Source organism: Orcinus orca, chromosome 2 (genome assembly GCF_937001465.1).
Source record: "Orcinus orca chromosome 2, mOrcOrc1.1, whole genome shotgun sequence".
Lineage (NCBI taxonomy): Eukaryota > Metazoa > Chordata > Mammalia > Artiodactyla > Delphinidae > Orcinus > Orcinus orca.
The window spans coordinates 121,080,855-121,100,008 of record NC_064560.1 but is presented as its reverse complement, the minus strand read 5'-3'; the positions used below and the strand labels follow the sequence as shown (position 1 = coordinate 121,100,008).

General features: G+C 39.9%; 1 protein-coding gene across 8 annotated transcripts in view; it reads left to right on the top strand.

Moving 5' to 3' along the window:
• The first annotated feature begins 18,293 nt into the window (after positions 1-18,293).
• The window catches only part of CDIN1 (CDAN1 interacting nuclease 1), a 234,765-nt gene continuing 233,904 nt past the window's right edge, over positions 18,294-19,154 (top strand). For 3 of the 8 annotated variants that reach the window (XR_007475336.1, XR_007475337.1, XM_033435841.2), the window contains exon 1: positions 18,294-18,624. Coding sequence is in view for 5 of the 8 variants with exons in the window: in XM_033435841.2 (XP_033291732.1) it covers positions 18,524-18,624 (101 nt within the window). In the remaining 3 variants the exon portion in view is untranslated. The remainder of the gene's footprint in view (positions 18,625-19,154) is intronic. The other 5 variants (XM_033435842.2, XM_004274025.2, XM_033435843.2 and 2 more) reach the window with 3 other exon arrangements.

Below are 19,154 nucleotides of genomic sequence, written 5' to 3'. Positions count from 1 at the left end.
TTCTTTTTTTACTTCCTTCCCTCCTTCCTTCCTTCCTCCCTCCCTCCCTCCTTTCTTCCTTTCTTTCTTTCTTTCTTTCTTTCCTTCTTTCTCACTTTCTACTTCTACTAATACTTTCTTTCGACTTTTTCTCCCTTTTATTCTGAGCCGTGTGGATGAAGGGCTCTTGGTGCAGCAGCCAGGAGTCAGTGCTGTGCCTCCGAGGAGGGAGAGCCAACTTCAAGACACTGGTCCACAAGAGACCTCCCAGCTCCACATAATATAAAATGGCGAAAATCTCCCAGAGATCTCCATCTCAACACTAGCACCCAGCTTCACTCAACGACCAGCAAGCTACAGTGCTGGACATCCTATGCCAAACAACTAGCAAAACAGGAACACAACCCCACCCATTAGCACAGAGGCTGCCTAAAATCATAATAAGTCCACAGACACCCCAAAACACACTACCAGATGTGGACCTGCCCACCAGAAAGACAAGATCCAGCCTCATCCACCAGAACACAGGCACTAGTCCCCTCCACCAGGAAGCCTACACAACCCACTGAACCAACCTTACCCACTGGGGACAGACACCAAAAAAAACGGGAACTACGAACCTGCAGCCTGCAAAAATGAGACCCCAAACACAGTAAGATAAGCAAAATGGGAAGACAGAGAAACACACCGCAGATGAAGGAGCAAGATAAAAACCCACCAGACCTAACAAATGAAGAGGAAATAGGCAGTCTACCTGAAAAAGAATTCAGAATAATGATAGTAAAGATGATCCAAAATCTTGGAAATAAAATAGACAAAATGCAAGAAACATTTAACAAGGACCTAGAAGAACTAAAGATGAAACAAACAACGATGAACAACACAATAAATGATATTAAAAATACTCTAGATGGGATCAATAGCAGAATAACTGAGGCAGAAAAACGGATAAGTGACCTGGAAGATAAAATAGTGGAAATAACTACTGCAGTGCAGATTAAAGAAAAAAAAAATGAAAAGAACTGAGAACAGTCTCAGAGACCTCTGGGACAACATCAAACACACCAACATTCGAATTATAGGAGTTCCAGAAGAAGAACAGAAAAAGAAAGGGACTGAGAAAATATTTGAAGAGATTATAGTTGAAAACTTCCCTAATATGGGAAAGGAAATAGTTAATCAAGTCCAGGAAGCACAGAGAGTCCCATACAGGATAAATCCAAGGATAAATACGCCAAGACACATATTAATCGAACTGTCAAAAATTAAATACAAAGAAAACATATTAAAAGCAGCAAGGGAAAAACAACAAATAACATACGAGGGAATCCCCATAAGGTTAACAGCTGACCTTTCAGCAGAAACTCTGCAAGCCAGAAGGGAGTGGCAGGACATATTTAAAGTGATGAAGGAGAAAAACCTGCAACCAAGATTACTCTACCCAGCAAGGATCTTATTCAGATTTGATGGAGAAATTAAAACCTTTACAGACAAGCAAAAGCTGACAGGGTTCGGCACCACCAAACCAGCTTTACAACAACTGCTAAAAGAACTTCTCTAGGCAAGAAACACAAGAGAAAGAAAAGACCTACAATAATGAACCCAAAACAATTAAGAAAATGGGAATTGGAACATACATATCAATAATTACCATAAATGTAAATGGACTACATGCTCCCACCAAAAGACACAGATTGCTGAATGGATACAAAAACAAGATCCATATATTTGCTGTCTACAAGAGACCGACTTCAGACCTAGAGACACATACAGACTGAAAGTGAGGGGATGGAAAAAGATATTCCATGCAAATGGAAACCAAAAGAAAGCTGGAGTAGCAATTCTCATATCAGACAAAAGAGACTTTAAAATAAAGACTATTAGAAGAGACAAAGAAGGACACTGCATAATGATCAAGGGATCGATCCAAGAAGAAGATACAACAATTGTAAATATTTATGCACCCAACATAGGAGCACCTCAATGCATAACGCAAATACTAACAGCCATAAAAGGGGAAATCAACAGTAACACATTCATAGTAGGGGACTTTAACACCCCACTTTCACCAATGGACAGATCATCCAAAATAAAAATAAATAAGGAAACACAAGCTTTAAATGATACATTAAACAAGATGGACTTAATTGATATTTATAGGACATTCCATCCAAAAACAACAGAATACACATTTTTCTCAAGTGCTCATGGAACATTCTCCAGGATAGATCATATCTTGGGTCACAAACCAAATCTTGGTAAATTTAAGAAAATTGAAATTGTATCAAGTATCTTTTCTGACCACAACGCTATGAGACTAGATATCAATTACAGAAAAAGCTCTGTAAAAAATACAAACACATGGAGGCTAAACAATACACTACTTAATAACGAAGTGATCACTGAAGAAATCAAAGAGGAAATGAAAAAATTCCAAGAAACAAATGAAAATGGAGACACAACGACCCCAAATCTATGGGATTCAGCAAAAGCAGTTCTAAGAGGGAAGTTTATAGCAATACAATCCTACCTTATGAAACAGGAAACATCTCGAATAAACAAACTAACCTTGCACCTAAAGCAATTAGAGAAAGAAGAACAAAAAACCCCGAAAGTTAGCAGAAGGAAAGAAATCATAAAAAACAGATCAGAAATAAATGAAAAAGAAATGAAGGGAATGATAGCAAAGATCAATAAAACTAAAAGCTGGTTCTTTATAAGATAAACAAAATAGATAAACCATTAGCCAGACTCATCAAGAAAAAAAGGGAGAAGACTCAAATCAATAGAATTAGAAATGAAAAAGCAGAAATAAAACTGACACTGCAGAAATACAAAAGATCATAAGAGATGACTACAAGCAACTCTATGCCAATAAGATGGACAACCTGGAAGAAATGGACAAATTCATAGAAATGCACAACCTGCCAAGACTGAATCAGGAAGAAATAGAAAATATGAACAGACCAATCACAAGCACTGAAATTGAAACTGTGATTAAAAATCTTCCAACAAACAAAAGCCCAGGACCAGATGGCTTCACAGGTGAATTCTATCAAACATTTAGAGAAGAGCTAACACCTATCCTTCTCAAACTCTTCCAAAATATAGCAGAGGGAGGAACACTCCCAAACTCATTCTGCGAGGCCACCATCACCCTGATACCAAAACCAGACAAGGATGTCACAAAGAAAGAAAACTACAGGCCAATATCCCTGATGAACATAGATGCAAAAATCCTCAACAAAATACTAGCAAACAGAATCCAACAGCATATTAAACGGATCATACACCATGATCACGTGGGGTTTATTCCAGGAATGCAAGGATTCTTCAATATATGCAAATCAATCAACGTGATACACCATATTAACAAATTGAAGGAGAAAAACCGTATGATCATCTCAATAGATGCAGAGAAAGCTTTCAACAAAATTCAACACCCATTTATGATAAAAACCCTGCAGAAAGTAGGCATAGAGGGAACTTTCTTCAGCATAGTAAAGGCCATATATGACAAACCCACAGCCAACATCGTCCTCAATGGTGAAAACCTGAAAGCATTTCCACTAAGATCAGGAACAAGACAAGGTTGCCCACTGTCACCACTCTTATTCAACATAGTTTTGGAAGTTTTAGCCACAGCAATCAGAGGAGAAAAGGAAATAAAAGGAATCCAAATCAGAAAAGAAGAAGTAAACCTGTCACTGTTTGCAGATGACATGATACTACACATAGAGAATCCTAAAGATGCTACCAGAAAACTACTAGAGCTAATCAATGAATTTGGTAAAGTAGCAGGATACAAAATTAATGCACAGAAATCTCTGGCATTCCTATACACTAATGATGAAAACTCTGAAAGTGAAATCAAGAAAACACTCCCATTTACCATTGCAACAAAAAGAATAAAATATCTAGGAATAAACCTACCTAAGGAGACAAAAGACGTGTATGCAGAAAATTATAAGACACTGATGAAAGAAATTAAAGATTATACAAATAGATGGAGAGACATACCATGTTCTTGGATTGGAAGAATCAACATTGTGAAAATAACTCTACTACCGAAAGCAATCTACGGATTCAATGCAATCCCTATCAACCTACCACTGGCATTTTTCACAGAACTAGAACAAAAACTTTCACAATTTGTATGGAAACACAAAAGACCCCGAATAGCCAAAGCAATCTTGAGAATGAAAAACGGAGCTGGAGGAATCAGGCTCCCTGACTTCAGACTATACTACAAAGCTACAGTAATCAAGACAGTATGGTACTGTCACAAAAACAGAAAGATAGATCAATGGAACAGAATAGAAAGCCCAGAGATAAACCCACACACATATGGTCACCTTATCTTTGATAAAGGAGGCAGGAATGTACAGTGGAGAAAGGACAGCCTCTTCAATAAGTGGTGCTGGGAAAACTGGACAGGTACATTTAAAAGTATGAGATTAAATCACTCCCTAACACCATACACAAAAATAACCTCAAAATGGATTAAAGACCTAAATGTAAGGCCAGAAACTGTCAAACTCTTAGAGGAAAACTTTGGCAGAACACTCTATGACATACATCTCAGCAAGATCCTTTTTGACCCACCTCCTAGAGAAATGGAAATAAAAACAAAAATAAATGGGACCTCATGAAACTTCAAAGCTTTTGCATAGCAAAGGAAACCATAAGCAAGACCAAAAGACAATCCTCAGAATGGGAGAAAATATTTGCAAATGAAGCAACTGACAAAGGATTAATCTCCAAAATTTATAAGCAGCTCAGAGAGCTCAATAATAAAAAAACAAACAACCCAATCCAAAAATGGGCAGAAGACCTAAATAGACATTTCTCCAAAGAAGATATACAGACTGCCAACAAACACATGAAAGAATGCTCAACATCATTAATCATTAGAGAAATGCAAATCAAAACTACAATGAGATATCATCTCACACCAGTCAGAATAGCCATCATCAAAAAATCTAGAAACAATAAATACTGGCGAGGTTGTGGAGAAAAGGGAACCCTCTTGCACTGCTGGTGGGAATGTAAATTGATACAACCACTGTGGAGAACAGTATGGAGGCTCCTTAAAAAACTACAAATAGAACTACCATATGACCCAGCAATCCCACTACTGGGCGTGTACCCTGAGAAAACCATAATTCAAAAAGAGTCATGTACCAAAATGTTCATTGCAGCTCTATTTACAATAGCCTGGAGATGGAAACAACCTAAGTGTCCATCATCGGATGAATGGATAAAGAAGATGTGGCACATATGTACAATGGAATATTACTCAGCCATAAAAAGAAACGAAATTGAGCTATTTGTAATGAGGTGGATAGACCTAGAGTCTGTCATACAGAGTGAAGTAAGTCAGAAAGAGAAATTCAAATACCGTATGCTAACACATATATATGGATTTTAAGAAAAAAGAATGTCATGAAGAACCTAGGGGTAAGACAGGAATAAAGACACAGGCCTACTAGAGAATGGACTTGAGGCTATGGGGAGGGGGAAGGGTAAGCTGTGACAAAGCGAGATAGAGGCATGGACATATATACACTACCAAACGTAAGGTAGATAGCTAGTGGGAAGCAGCCGCATAGCACAGGGAGATCAGCTAGGTGCTTTGTGACCGCCTGGAGGGGTGGGATAAGGAAGGTGGGAGGGAGGGAGACGCAAGAGGGGAGAGATATGGGAACATATGTATATGTATAACTGATTCACTTTGTTATAAAGCAGAAACTAACACACCATTGTAAAGCAATTATACTCCAATAAAGATGTAAAAGAAATATATATTAAAAAAAAAAAGAAAGAAGATTTCACTACCATGAAAAGAGACTGGTTCAATTGGCCCCATATGACAATTTGTCTCATTGTCATACAGAGTATGTGCTACACAGAGACCAAAAACAAACGGACGTGCACAGTGCTGCAAGCAGGGAGGATTGCTCTGGGTAGAAGCCTACAAGCTGCTGGGCAGGGTTTCAGAGCAGAGGCCCTTCGGAATGTGCCCCTGGCCTACTCTGATTTTCAAGTTTAGAATGAGATTGGAGCCATCCACCCAAATTGATAAGCTTGAGGAAGACTTCGTCTTAATCAAATTAAAAGTTCAGAGTCAAGAAAATAAACACAACCAGAATTCTCACATCAGTTTTTTAATTCATTTTCTTCTTGGTAGGCTAGACTTGGGAAGTCAAATTAAATCCAAAGTCGACTTGCTAAGTAAAAATCAGAATATCCCCAACTGCAGCAGTTTTAAACTCTGCAGAAATTAGATCTTTTGAGGCCATTGAAGCTGCTTCAAGGAGAGGCAACATAAGGTAGTGGTGAAGAGCATAGACACTGAATCCAATTTAAATTGTGTATTCATTCAGATCCTGGCTCTACTTCTTCCCTCAAGTTTTTTATCTTTATGTTCCCCAGCTGCAGCCAGATCTAACCTCCTATTTCGCAGAGAAAACAAAACCGTCTCTTAGAACATCACTCAACTACTCCACCTTAAACCTAAGATATTGTCAAATCTTCAACTTTTCAAAAAAAAATTATCACCTCCTATACACAAGATACTGAGGATACAGAGAAGAATAAGGTATACACCCTGTCCTGGAGTAGCAGTTTATATAGGAAGACCAAAAATGTAAACAGGTAATTGCAAAATAATGGTGGTGGTCATGTGCTAGTGATGTGTGCAGGGTGTTACAGGAAAATATAGAGGCTCACCTAATTTTTACATCCTTCATTGAACATTTGAGGGAAAGATGGTCCCTTCCATGAAAAGCTTATCCTCTCATCTTTCCTCCTCCCTGTGCTCTCTTTCCCCTCCTTCCTATATCTTCAATCTCACTTTCCGCACTGATTCTTTCTCTTTAGTCTTTGGACAAGCACATTTTCCCCTCACCTTAAAAAACCTTTTCTACACTATTTCTCCATTACAGCACTACCCTACCTTGATTCTCTTCTCTCCCTCCAAAATCCTGAATCAATAGTATACATTTACATCTACTCTTCCTCAACTCCCATTCCCACCTCAGTGCACTGCAGTCATGCCTCTGACACCACTATTATACCAAAACTACTCTTGAAAAAAGTCACCAATGGCATTCTACTTGTCAACACCAAGAGTCTACTTCAGTTTTCATTCTAGTAGATTTTCCTGCAGCAACTGAAATCACTGACTCCTTCTTGAAGCCCTTTTCTTCTTTGGCTCTGGTTCTGCTTGCTCCCTCTAGAGCGAATTTCTCTGCAAATGTCTTGAGTAAGGAATTTCAATGCATTTGTTTGTTTGTTTGTTTGTTTCCTGCATGGACTCTTCTTATTCTATCTTCTTTCCTTGGGTGATTTTGTCTCCCAGGACTTCAGGTACCATCTATATGTGTCAGTTAGGTTCCCAGCAGGAAACAGATGGCATTCCCAAATACTGTGACTGAGGAGATCTCAATAAAGACTATTTACCAGGGTGTAGGAAGGCCCAAGGGAAACCAGCAAGGAATGGTTAGTACCCCAGGCCTTATCAACCCTAGGCCTGAAGCAATAAGCAAGGGAAGCCCTTAATGGAATCTAGCAAGTAGCTGCCTGGAGAGAGTCACTAGGCAAGAGCTGTGTCCTTTGCAAGAGGGATGCAGCTAGCCTGTGGTGACCTGAAAAGGAGAGAGCCACGGACTAAATATCCAAAACTCATTCTCTTCCTGCCCTTTAATGTTTTGCTGGTACTTCTTATTGCCTAAACCCAATTGGAAGCCAAAGTGCAGCGATGGAATCAAAATAGGTAAGGATTCTAGGGCACAGAGAAGGTTGAAAAGTGTATCTGGAGGGGTAAACGGAAAATATCCAGCACAACTGCTGCATCTCTAATCTTGACTACTCTTCTGAGATCTTGCCCAATATTTCCATTTCATCTCCAATGTATTTGTATTACATCTTGGTGTCTTAAAATCAATTTGCCCACTTATTCTGTTTTTCCTATAGAATTTTTCTTAGTTACTGGCACAGCAATCTGTTTTCTCTCAACCAAAGACCATGGAATATCCTCGAACCTTCTTTCTCCTTTACCACCCCCACTGAAGTCTGGAGAGTACTTCTTAGAAATGTGTTTTGAACTCTGAGCTCTCCTTTCCCATTCTGTTTCTTTAACCAACATCCTTATACTCTCTTTTCTGGACTTCTGCAATGGTTTCCCACTAACTCTTTACAACCATTCTTTTCATTACTGTCTTGTACCCTTAACATTGCTATCAGTTATCTTCCTGAAACACAGACAGTCATGGCATCCCTTTGTGTAAAACCTCTAACAGATCTTTGTTGCCTTGGCATAAAATCTTTGTACGAGACTTACAAGGCACTATGCCTTTAGCATCATGAACTTGTTTATTCAACAAATATGTCTTGAACACTATGTGACTGTCAAGAAACTAGATGCTAGGCAAGGAATATAAAAAAATTTTAGACACACTTTAGTCACTAGACTGCAGTGGGAGTGATAGATGAGTAAACAATTACTAGGAGATATTAGAGAAAAGTTAACTATTGGTACAGGTTTGGGTATGAGAAAGGCATAGGAAAGGAAATAATGTTAAAACTGAAACTTGGAAAATGAGTAGATGTTATCAGGAGTATGGGCATCTCAACAGAGGGAAATGCGTGTTCCCTTGTATAACAGCATAAAAGAACAAGGCAGGTTTGGGGCAAGGCAGGTAAAGGGTACAAACAATGGCCTTCAAGAATTGGGTATTTAAATATGTGTTTTCACTCTATGAAAATTATAGGTCATTTTTTTTAACTAGAGGGAAATTTGGGAGGTGATGAAAGAGGTCTATGTCTTGATTGGGGTTTATATATTTGTCAAAACTTATGAAACTGTACACTCAGATCTGTACTCTTTATTGTATGTATATAATGTCTCAATTTTTTTAAAAAAGGGTAACCTTGGAGTCAAAGTGACCTGTCTCTGTCCCTTGTCAGTTTTATGATATTGAACAGGTTACTTATCTTCTCTAATTTTTCTGATTTGAAATGATAATACCTCTCCCCTAGGGCTGAAAATGACTCTCTCTGATGCTTAGCATGTAGTAGGTGATTAATAGTTGAGGTCTAGCAACTCGTATGTATGTAGGGTTTATCAGGAAATAGAAGGAAGAAATGAAACGTGCAAAGTAAGCAAGAGCATCTCAAGGAGACTTATGTTTGTATTTTTAGAAAAATCACCTGTTTTCAGTGCAAAAGACTGGAGTAGAGACAGACTATGGCAGGGATTTCATTAGAGGACTAATAGCACAAGGAAAAAAAGGGCCTGAATAGTGGCAGTAACATAGTTCTCAGGGTGGCAGGTAGGACATGGTGATTGACTATGAAGGAAAGGATGTGTGGTAGTGCCATTTTCCAAGAAAGGAAGCACATGAAGAGGGGCATAAAAATAAGTTTAAATTTTTAAAAATTGTGTTTGAGATACCTCTATGTTTCCAGGAGGGGCATGTGTGGTACACAAGTTGATACATGGTTCTGGACCCTCGGGTTCAGACAAGAGATGTTATTATACACTGGGCAAGACTGAAATAAGCATTAGTCTTCAAGGAACAACCAAAATGAGATTAGTCATTTGTGGAAATGAAGAACTCCAAGATACAGTAAAACAAATAGGAATTTTGACAGCACTGAGGAAGTTTACATCTAGGAACTTTGCCATCTGTCTTTGTTTTTTTTTTTTTTTGGTTGCATGGCTTGCAGGATCTGAGTTCCCCGACCAGGGACTGAACCCCGGCCCACGGCAGTGAAAGCATCGAGTGCTAACCATTGGACTGCCAGGGAATTCCCTGACATCTGTCTTTAGCAATGAAGAAAATCTGCATGGTATAAAAGGCGAGTTCATAAAAAATAGAATTCTGTCTTTTACTAATATGTATATCACTGAGATAGAAAGCTGATTCCATTAAATATTAAGATCATCCAACTAATTCTTCCACCTGAGTCCTTTTGACTTCAAAGTCGTCTAGTTTCATAAATATTAGATTAGACTGCCTTCTTGGGAAGTCTAATGTATTGCTGATGGAGGCTTGGGAAACACCCAAACGCAATAAGGTGACTAGGGTGTAACCTCTAGTTCTATATGTATGCTTCTGAAGATAGGGGGCCATATTAGTCTAGGTTCTCTGAGAAGCAAATGCCAGACAGGATTTGACATGCAAGAGATTTTTTGAGATAAACACCTGTGAGAGAAATAGTGGAGAGAGAGAGGAGGCTGGGAGAGCTGTCTGACCCCTGAGAAGGAGAAAGGGAAGGAAGGAGGAAAGATAGGAATATTTCTAGGGACTGTTTGGTGGAATTTCCTGTTTCTGTCATATAACTGTGTTCTTTAGGGTATTTATTAGCCCAGAGAATGTGGATTACAATTACACAGTGAGTGGGATAATTATATATTTATGATATATTTCTTATAGATATAAAAGGAAATCATTAGGTTCTGGGAAGAGACAGAAAGCATCTATGGTCCATGCTGTGAGGCGGCAGATGGAGAGATTTTGAAAGTTATGCCTCAGTTATCCTGTGGGTCAGGCAAAATGTACAATCCCATGTTTGAAGTCCCAAGAAAATCAGCACGTCAATCAAATGTCTACAAATCATATATGACTGACAGGAGCTTGCCACACGATTTAAGGACATTGTGTTTTCATTCATTTTACATAGTGGAATAGGTTTCAAAATTTTTTTATTTGAAAATACTTTCAAATTTGCCAAAACAGTACAAAATAAAAAGAGTACAAAATAAAAAGAGTGCAAAAAATGACCACATACCCTTTATCTAGATTCACCTACAGTTGATATTTTACTCCGTTTGATTTATCATTTACTCTGTCATTGTTCTTGATTTATTTCTTTCTGGATTATTTGGGGTAACATATATATTTTTAAAACATATATATTTTTAAAAATATAATCTACTGTTTGTATTCCTATTTTGTGAGGTCATCCAATAATGTTCTTTATTGTACTTTTTCCCTCCAGTACAGGTGTTGTATTTAGTCATGCTTCTTTAGCCTCCTTTAAACTGGAACATGAAATACTCTTATGATAAAGAAAATCTAGTTTATTGAAGAACATAAACTTCCAAGGTAAGGACTTGGTCAATCCTGTATGTTGTTTATACACATGGCCTAGAATAGTGCCTGGCACGTGGTAGCACTCAGTAAATATCTGATGAATGAATGAATGACGTCTGTGGATGTCCACATTTTCCTAAGAGGAACTGACATAAATGAGTTACATTGTCTTTGTATTTTAAAAGCATTTGTATTATGTTTTTAAAAGTTTTATCTTTACGAATAGTTCATGTTGTTTTGTAAAACTAGATTTGTGTGTGTGTGTGTGTGTGTGTGTGTGGAACAGCTTAACTGTTCCTCAAGACATCTCTGTTACTCCCTGCTCACACCATTACCTTAAGTCCCTTCTCATCCCTGTACCAACTTTTAAACATTTTAGTGTTGTTGGAAAGTGAAGTGGAAACCCAATGGCATCCAGTGTCCTCTGGGCCACACAAAACATTTGTTCCCTGCATCAAGGGCTGTAATGAATCTGAATGTTCAGATATGACTAGTAGCCATCATAATAAAAATACATGCTGGCTCCTGTGTCTACATGTTGACTGACAGAATGTCCACGTGGTAGGAGTTTCACTGACATGATTACAATCATAACTCTGTGAATGGAATGCCCAGGAAAGCTGTTCATCAGTCACAGAAATGTCTACCTTGTTCCAGAGGGTCCGTTACACCATCCCACATTGTCTGAATTGCAGCCCATTTGCTGGAACCAGAGGATGGCCCAGCCTTGTGCTGGCTATGCCAAGGACCGCCTTCAAGGACTGGCCTTTGGTGAAGATTCATCTCCTAACTTCTGCAACCTATGCTCCACTCTTACTGTGAAACTAGGGTTGATGGGGCTTCCCTGGGGGGGCAGTGGTTGAGAATCCACCTGCCAATGCAGGGGACACGGGTTTGAGCCCTGGTCCAGGAAGATCCCACATGCTGTGGAGCAACTAAGCCCGTATGCCCCAACTACTGAGCCTGTGCTCTAGAGCCCGCATGCCACAACTACTGAAGCCCACGCACCACAACTACTGAGCCTGCGCTCTACAGCCCATGAGCCACAACTACTGAGCCCACGCACCACTACTACTGAAGCCCGTGAGCAACAACTACTGAGCCTGTGCACCACAACTACTGAAGCCCACGTGCCACAACTACTGAGCCTGTGCTCTAGAGCCCACAAGCCACAACTACTGAGCCTATGTGTCACAACTACTGGGCCTGCAGTCTAGAGCCTGTGAGCCACAACTACTGAAGCCCATGTGCCACAGGTACTGAAGCCTGCATGCCTAGAGCCCGTGCTCCACAAGAGAAGCCATCGCAATGAGAAACCTGCACACCACAACCAAGAGTAGCCCCCACTCGCCACAACTAGAGAAAGCCCGCATGCAGCAATGAAGACCCAACACAGCCAAAAATAAAAAACAAAAACAAAAAACCTAGGGTCAAAATTGTCAGGTGTTGATAAGAAAATCTTTGGCTCATGGTGTAATGTCAAGGGGACAGTGGGACTCAAACTGTATACATAATTTACTTTTATCTATGAAAAGAACAAACTTCGTAGAAAAATGACTGGAAGGAATAATGCCAACATGGTTACAGTGGTGGCTTCCAAGTGATAGGACTATGGATAATTTATAGGATCTGATCTTGTGTTGTTGGATACAAGGAGCATATGAAAGATGTACTTTTATAGCCTCACATGTACAAGTTAAATCTGACAAAGCTGGTTGAAGTTCTAAGCCATCTCAGTTTCTTCATATGCCAAGTGGGTATAATAATGCTAGTTATAGATTCTGTGATGCTGATATACTGCATAACTATGTAATATGCTTTCATTTTCTCAAAATAAAGGATCCTATTATTATTATAATAATCTCTATACTTATCTCGGAAGGAACTCCTTCCCTTAACTCTGCTTCTATCAATCATGGAGAGAGAGAGAGTGGGTTATAAATCCTGACTGGCATCTTGCCTGCTCTTTTCAAAGTCTAACCCAGTGAGATGGCAAAAGAGTAATTTTTTAAATGAAGAGACTTAGAGCTAATCTCCATCTGACATGTGCTTCTAACTCTAGCTTATGCTGAAAGAAGTGCCTATTAAGGACGGCTTGATTCCTTGCCTCTCATTCCTTTTTCTCTCCAGTAGAAACCTTCTACTCCACCAGCATAGTTCCTTTCAATTCCTGAATTTATAAATGTGAGAAAACCCTCAGAACACGATGTATTCTTACAGAATGGTCTAGGGGACAAGAAGAGTGATTGACAACTGCAGAAATTACATCTGAGGTTTAGTCCTGCAGGAAAAGGGGATACAAATTGCCTGCAAATTATCCACAAGTCCCTGATGAGCCTGAGGAGAAAATTTAAGAAGCTTCAGTCTTTCTTCAGCAAACACATTCATGTTTCCTTTTGCTATAACAAACAAACACCCAAGAGAAATTATCCCGGAAAACACTACTTTTGTTTCTTATCCTTGTCAAGTGTGATAATAGGAAATGTGTAAATGTCAATTAATACCCTTTATCGTGTGCCAGTAGTGTTCTGTGTATGATTCTGAACAGAAGAGGTATATGAGCTCTGATGGATGGGTTTATAATGTAAGGAAGAAATTAGGTTTTATGCTATAAAAACACATGGTGTTAACTTTATAGGGTGCATAGGAAATAGCCTGTAAGGATTTTCACTGCTGATCTCAATAAACATGCATCACTTAGAAGAACTAAATACAACAGAATAATGGTAACAGTAATGATGATTGATACTTAGACGTCTAAAGGAACAGGTTATACTTCTCTTCTAAGAGTACATGAAAGTATGATGTCCTAGACTTTGCACATACCTGGCTTACAATCTTGACTTCCTAAGGTACCAGCACAGTTCTACTCACAATGTGATCAGCAGACCAGGACTGATTCTCAAACTTTTTCTTCCATGTCTTGATATGGTAAGTACAGAAATTGAGAATAAACATTTAGAACTTCTTAATATCGATGTGACAGAGTAATTGTATGTCTGTTGCGTCTCATAATAACAAATTGGGGGCTTGCATGATTTTGTCTTTTTAAATTTCAATTTTTAAGCAACTCAGTTTTTGCTTTATTTTACAGAAGTATTTGTCTATGACAAATTGGGGGAAAACTGGGCCCTTAACACAGATAGTTTGAGAAACACTATTCTAGAATGTTATAAAACAATTGATGATATACATAGAAACCACCTGTATATGCCTAAGGCTTCTCACCTGGAAAATGGATTTAAGGATAGCACTTACCTCTTGAAGCTGGATCTGAGAATGAAAGGGAGATAGATGTATGTAACGTACTTGGCATGGTGCCTGCCCTTGGTAAGTATCCCCACAACATTGGTTCTTAGAGTTATCGAATAAGTAAGACTTGCAGAGGGGCCATTCTGAATTATTTGCACGTGGGACACAGCTTTTGTTTGTAACAGGTCGTTGGTGAATAACTCCTTCAACATGTAACCTCCCTCTGGAATTGGGCTGCTTCGTTCGACAGACTAGGAGTTCATTCACCATTGATTTGCATGAAGCAACCAACATTTGATTTTTGGTCTCAGGACTATTCAGTGTTAACTGCTCCACTATCATGGTGTGGAATGTCTTTCTGTGTGTTTCCTTTGGTTTTCCTCCATTCATTAAGTTGAGTGATTGCTGTGACCCTCAATAACTGAATTATTCTGATCTTTTTCTTTTACTAAGCACCTGTATTATTTGGGGACTAGGGTAAAATGACTTGTCACTCGTAGGTGGAAAGTATGGAGACGTAAACTTGTTTCAAAAGACGCATCACTTTAGGTGGTAGTTCATAGGGCAAAGAAAAACATATGCAGTCTCTTCTGGTGAAAGAGGCCGAACGATCTTTTAAAAGTGTGTTTTGGCTAAATGTCAGAATCGAAGGTCACTGCCTCTTCAACAGGCATTCCTTGTGGCCAAAGAAAGCTACCTATTTCAAAGCATAAATGATTAATTGAGGATAATTCAACCAAAGAGGTTTTCCTTTTTGAATTACAGTACAATATGATGGAGAAAATGAGGTTTCATAGTTGAACTAGCTTGGGTCCAAATCATGGTTTTGCAATTTAACTGGACCCATCAGGCAAGTCCTTTACTCTCTTTGACCCTCAGTTTCCTAATCTATAAATCAGGGGCTAATGAGACAGTGTTTGAGCATAATAGGTGCTTAAATAATATTAAGTCCCTTCTTTATTTAGTTAGTAAACTTCAATTATTTTTCTTTAAAATAATCAATGAGATGATTTTAACAAGATTCCATGAATAGAATCAGATTTTTAAATATAATAAAGATAATATGTCAGTATTTACTTTTAAAAACATGCATTGGATTTGGCACGTTCAACAACAGACTGTTTACAAATGTGACTGACTCTTTCCAAGATGAAGCATCTTCAACTCCTTTGCACTCTGCCTAGAACTCTCTGCTCTAGCCAGAATAACTTTCCCATGCGCGTGACTTGGCTCGTTCTTATTTTTAGTCCATTGTGTTTAGCACTCTTCTTGAAATGACCTTCTGTCGCCTCCCTGGCAAACCCCACACTCCTTTAAAATCGTTCATTATTCACGTGGTCCTGAATTGACAGAAAGATATCTGGTCAAGCTATTCATTCTGGACCATCTTCCAGGGAGCTGCACTAGGCCCCATTTTGACATATTTTCTTGCTAAGATTTCCTACACTTTTTTCATATTTATAGATTCTTTCTCCCTATCAGAACTATAAAGTTCCACTTCTTGGGGTTACACTGAGGACATTCAGGATCAGAGAGGCTGTCACTTGCTCAAGGCTACACAATTTATGGCTGATTTTAAACAGGTAGCCAGTTCTTTGGGTTTTTCCTTTGGTATTGTTTTCATTTCACGACCCTACTTCACTTAGTAGAAAATGGTCGGTATTACCGACAGACCAACTGAGAAACAGTGGGGGAACTCCAGGCACGGAGAGACAGCTCTAGAAGGAGTAAGAGCGGATGAAGGGCACATAGTGGGGTTCAAGAGATGGAGTGAGAGAGGGAGAAAGCATGCCTCAAAGAAATAATTGGCTTACACCAAGCATTTCACATTCAAGGGAAATAAGAAACACCTAAACAGCAATACCACCACCACATTTCTGCTTTGCTTCTATTTTGTGCCTAATAAGAAACACAATTGTCACTGCCAATGAAAACAGCAACATCACTGTGCTTTTCCCCTGGCGCTAACTCTAAACAACCTACTGGATTTGGGTCAAAATTGTAAACTGCCGGCATGTTAAAAATAAAAACAGAAAAACAAACCTGGCCTTTTCCTTTAGGGTTGTGAGGGTGAATGCAGGACAAGAGCCAGAGAAAAGAGTTACTATAAAAAATAACCAGTGCAGACATCCTTGAACTGATGTTTTCTATAAAAATCTGTTGGCTGTGAATTGAGAAGAGTGAAGTCGGGAAGGAGAAAGGAATGGGGAATCAAGTGGTGTCTGCTTATCGTCAGCTAGCTTTCATGTAAGAGTCATGGCAGGGTCAGCAACAAACTAGCCAGGTGGCAACTCCAGGCCATGCTGCCATAAATAAATAGTTATGTACTAATGTCACACAACCAGAGCTAGATGCAAAGCATATGGGAAGAAAACATTCTGATGTAAATATTCAAAAGAATCTATGGTTGCTGAATTCAGGATCCATGTTGATACTGGACTTGGAGACGCCTGGGAAAATAAAGTGGTGAAGCTTTTTTAAAACATGGACTAAAAGATTCTTTGAAATATAGATTGTTTCCTTTCAAAAAAATTCTTAACCTTTGGCCTAAGAGAGTGTGACTTTTTTGTGTGTAGTAATTAAGCATTACTGAGAGTTGGCAAGAGCACAGACCCTGGAACCAAATTTCAGGTGTTTAAACTTTACTCCTGCTGCTTACTTGTTCTCATGACCGCTGAAGAGTTGCTTAACCTTTTCATGCCTCAGTTTATTCACCCTGCACAAAAAGGAGGACGAGGAGGATGGCAATAGTACCTGCCTCTTAGAAAATTATACAGATCAAATAAGTCAATGTGTAGGGAGCAAACAACACCTGGTAAATGTCCTGACCTATCACTATCAAGTAGTCTTATACAGGCTCTTTATCTTCCACAGACTATCTGCTGGAAGCTAAGCTAAGGAATCCATTCCTTGTACTATCCTATTTAATCTTACGAATAACCCCATGAATTAAAAATCAATTTTACAGACAAAGGAACTGAGGTTTAGACGGATTAAGAAATTTATCGAAGGAGGCATATCTAAGCTAAACTTCTAACCCAGGCCTTATTCCAGATTAAAAAAAAAAAAATTAACCATTTACACGTTATTTAAAATCTAAACACTTTTTCTTTCATCTGCTTAAAATGTTAAAATTTGAAAAGAAACATGACACATGGCCTTTTAAGAACCAAATAGATTTTTAAAAAGGATTAAAGGAGGCACGATGTCCTAATCAATGGCCTCGGGATAGCTGAGATCCATTCACAACACATACACAAAACAGATAAATTCGTTCACTGACTTATTTCTCCAAACATTTATTGAATGCCTACTATTTTCTGAGAGCTGGGGATTCACAGATGAATAAGTAATGATTTCAGTTCTTGAGCACCTGTGAGGAGTGAGAGTGATATTGTTTACTGCGCGCTGTTTGATGATGTGGGTTTTGTTTTCTAGCCTGTTTCCCAACAGGGCCAAAACTGTGTTCCTCGCCAGCTGCAGAAATTGTCAGACTTCCCTCAACACAAGCCAAGCTGTACGTCTACAGCGATTCTAGTGGGTTTTGGGTTTTACAGCTCCTCCGCTGACGCTCGCAGGGCGCCCGGAGCCTTGAACCGAAAGAAGGCGTATTTCTTTGTAGGCCAGTCTCCGATTGGAGCTGCAGTAAAACGGGCGCGATTGGAAGCGTATTCAAATCGCGCGCCCTGGCAGTGGTTTTCTCGGGCTCAGGCTTAATGATCACGGTTACCCGTGGGCCCTGCTGCCTTGTCGATGCGCCAGGACTTCCTGGCTTCTGGCAACAGGGAAGGCATGACCGCCAGGAGCATTCCACGTTAATCCCAGGTGGGTCCTGCCCAGGGACCTGCCGGTAGGATTTAGGCGGCACCTCTGCCTGTGGCCGTTACTTCCTGGTTGGCTTGCCCTTAAGTAACATGGCGGCAGGTTGCCTTCGGCCGGGCCCTCTGCGGCTGCTCAGAAAGCCAAGGAAGGGCAGTCGGTCTACAGCCCGCCTCCCGCCGCGGAGCTGCAGGCTGAAGCCCAGGCTTGTGCAGCCAGGGGTGCAGGAGGGAGGGTAGGGGCAAGCCCAGAAAGTCGGGAACACAACGCTGTGCCGCATTGTGCCCACCCCTCGTCTCCCGACACGAAGGCTGCTCAAGCCCAGGGTGTTTTTTTCCTTTTCACTGCCACCTCCCAGTCCCTGGCCCAACATGATACTGACTAAAGCCCAATACGACGAGATAGCCCAGTGCCTAGTGTCTGTGCCGCCTACCAGGCAGAGCCTGAGGAAGCTGAAGCAGAGGTTCCCCAGGTAAGTGCCCATCTCCCCCCTCAAAGAGACCTTTGCTTGCAGTAGCTGTGCCTGGCAGCCCAGCCAGTGCTTAGAAACCACGTGTCACACATGACTGGGGAGAAACATGAGTGTCAGGTGTTAGGAGAGCAGGAATGGTGAAAAAGGTTTCTTCTTTGACCTGCTTTTCTCAGGAGAGTCTTAATGGACGAATCCCTTCAAGTCAACAAATGTTTATTGAAAACTTGGTTTTTGCTAGGTGATGGGTGCATATAAGTAGGTGCTGCATAAATGTCTAGGGGTTGACAGATACTAGGAATGAATGATGGGTAGCAGGGCCCTCTCAAAGTGGAAATATGAATTGTAGATTCAAAAGGTGGAAACGGAGGACCCTTTTCAGTTGGCCTCTGGAAACAAACAAGGGAGTACAGGCCTAAAGGGGCCTCTTATAGTTTACGATGGCTCTCTACTGTAATGAAGTGACCGCAAGTGTTCTCAAGCCAGTCAGAGACTGGTACCCTATGGATTCCACTGTTGGGTCAAGATTGGTC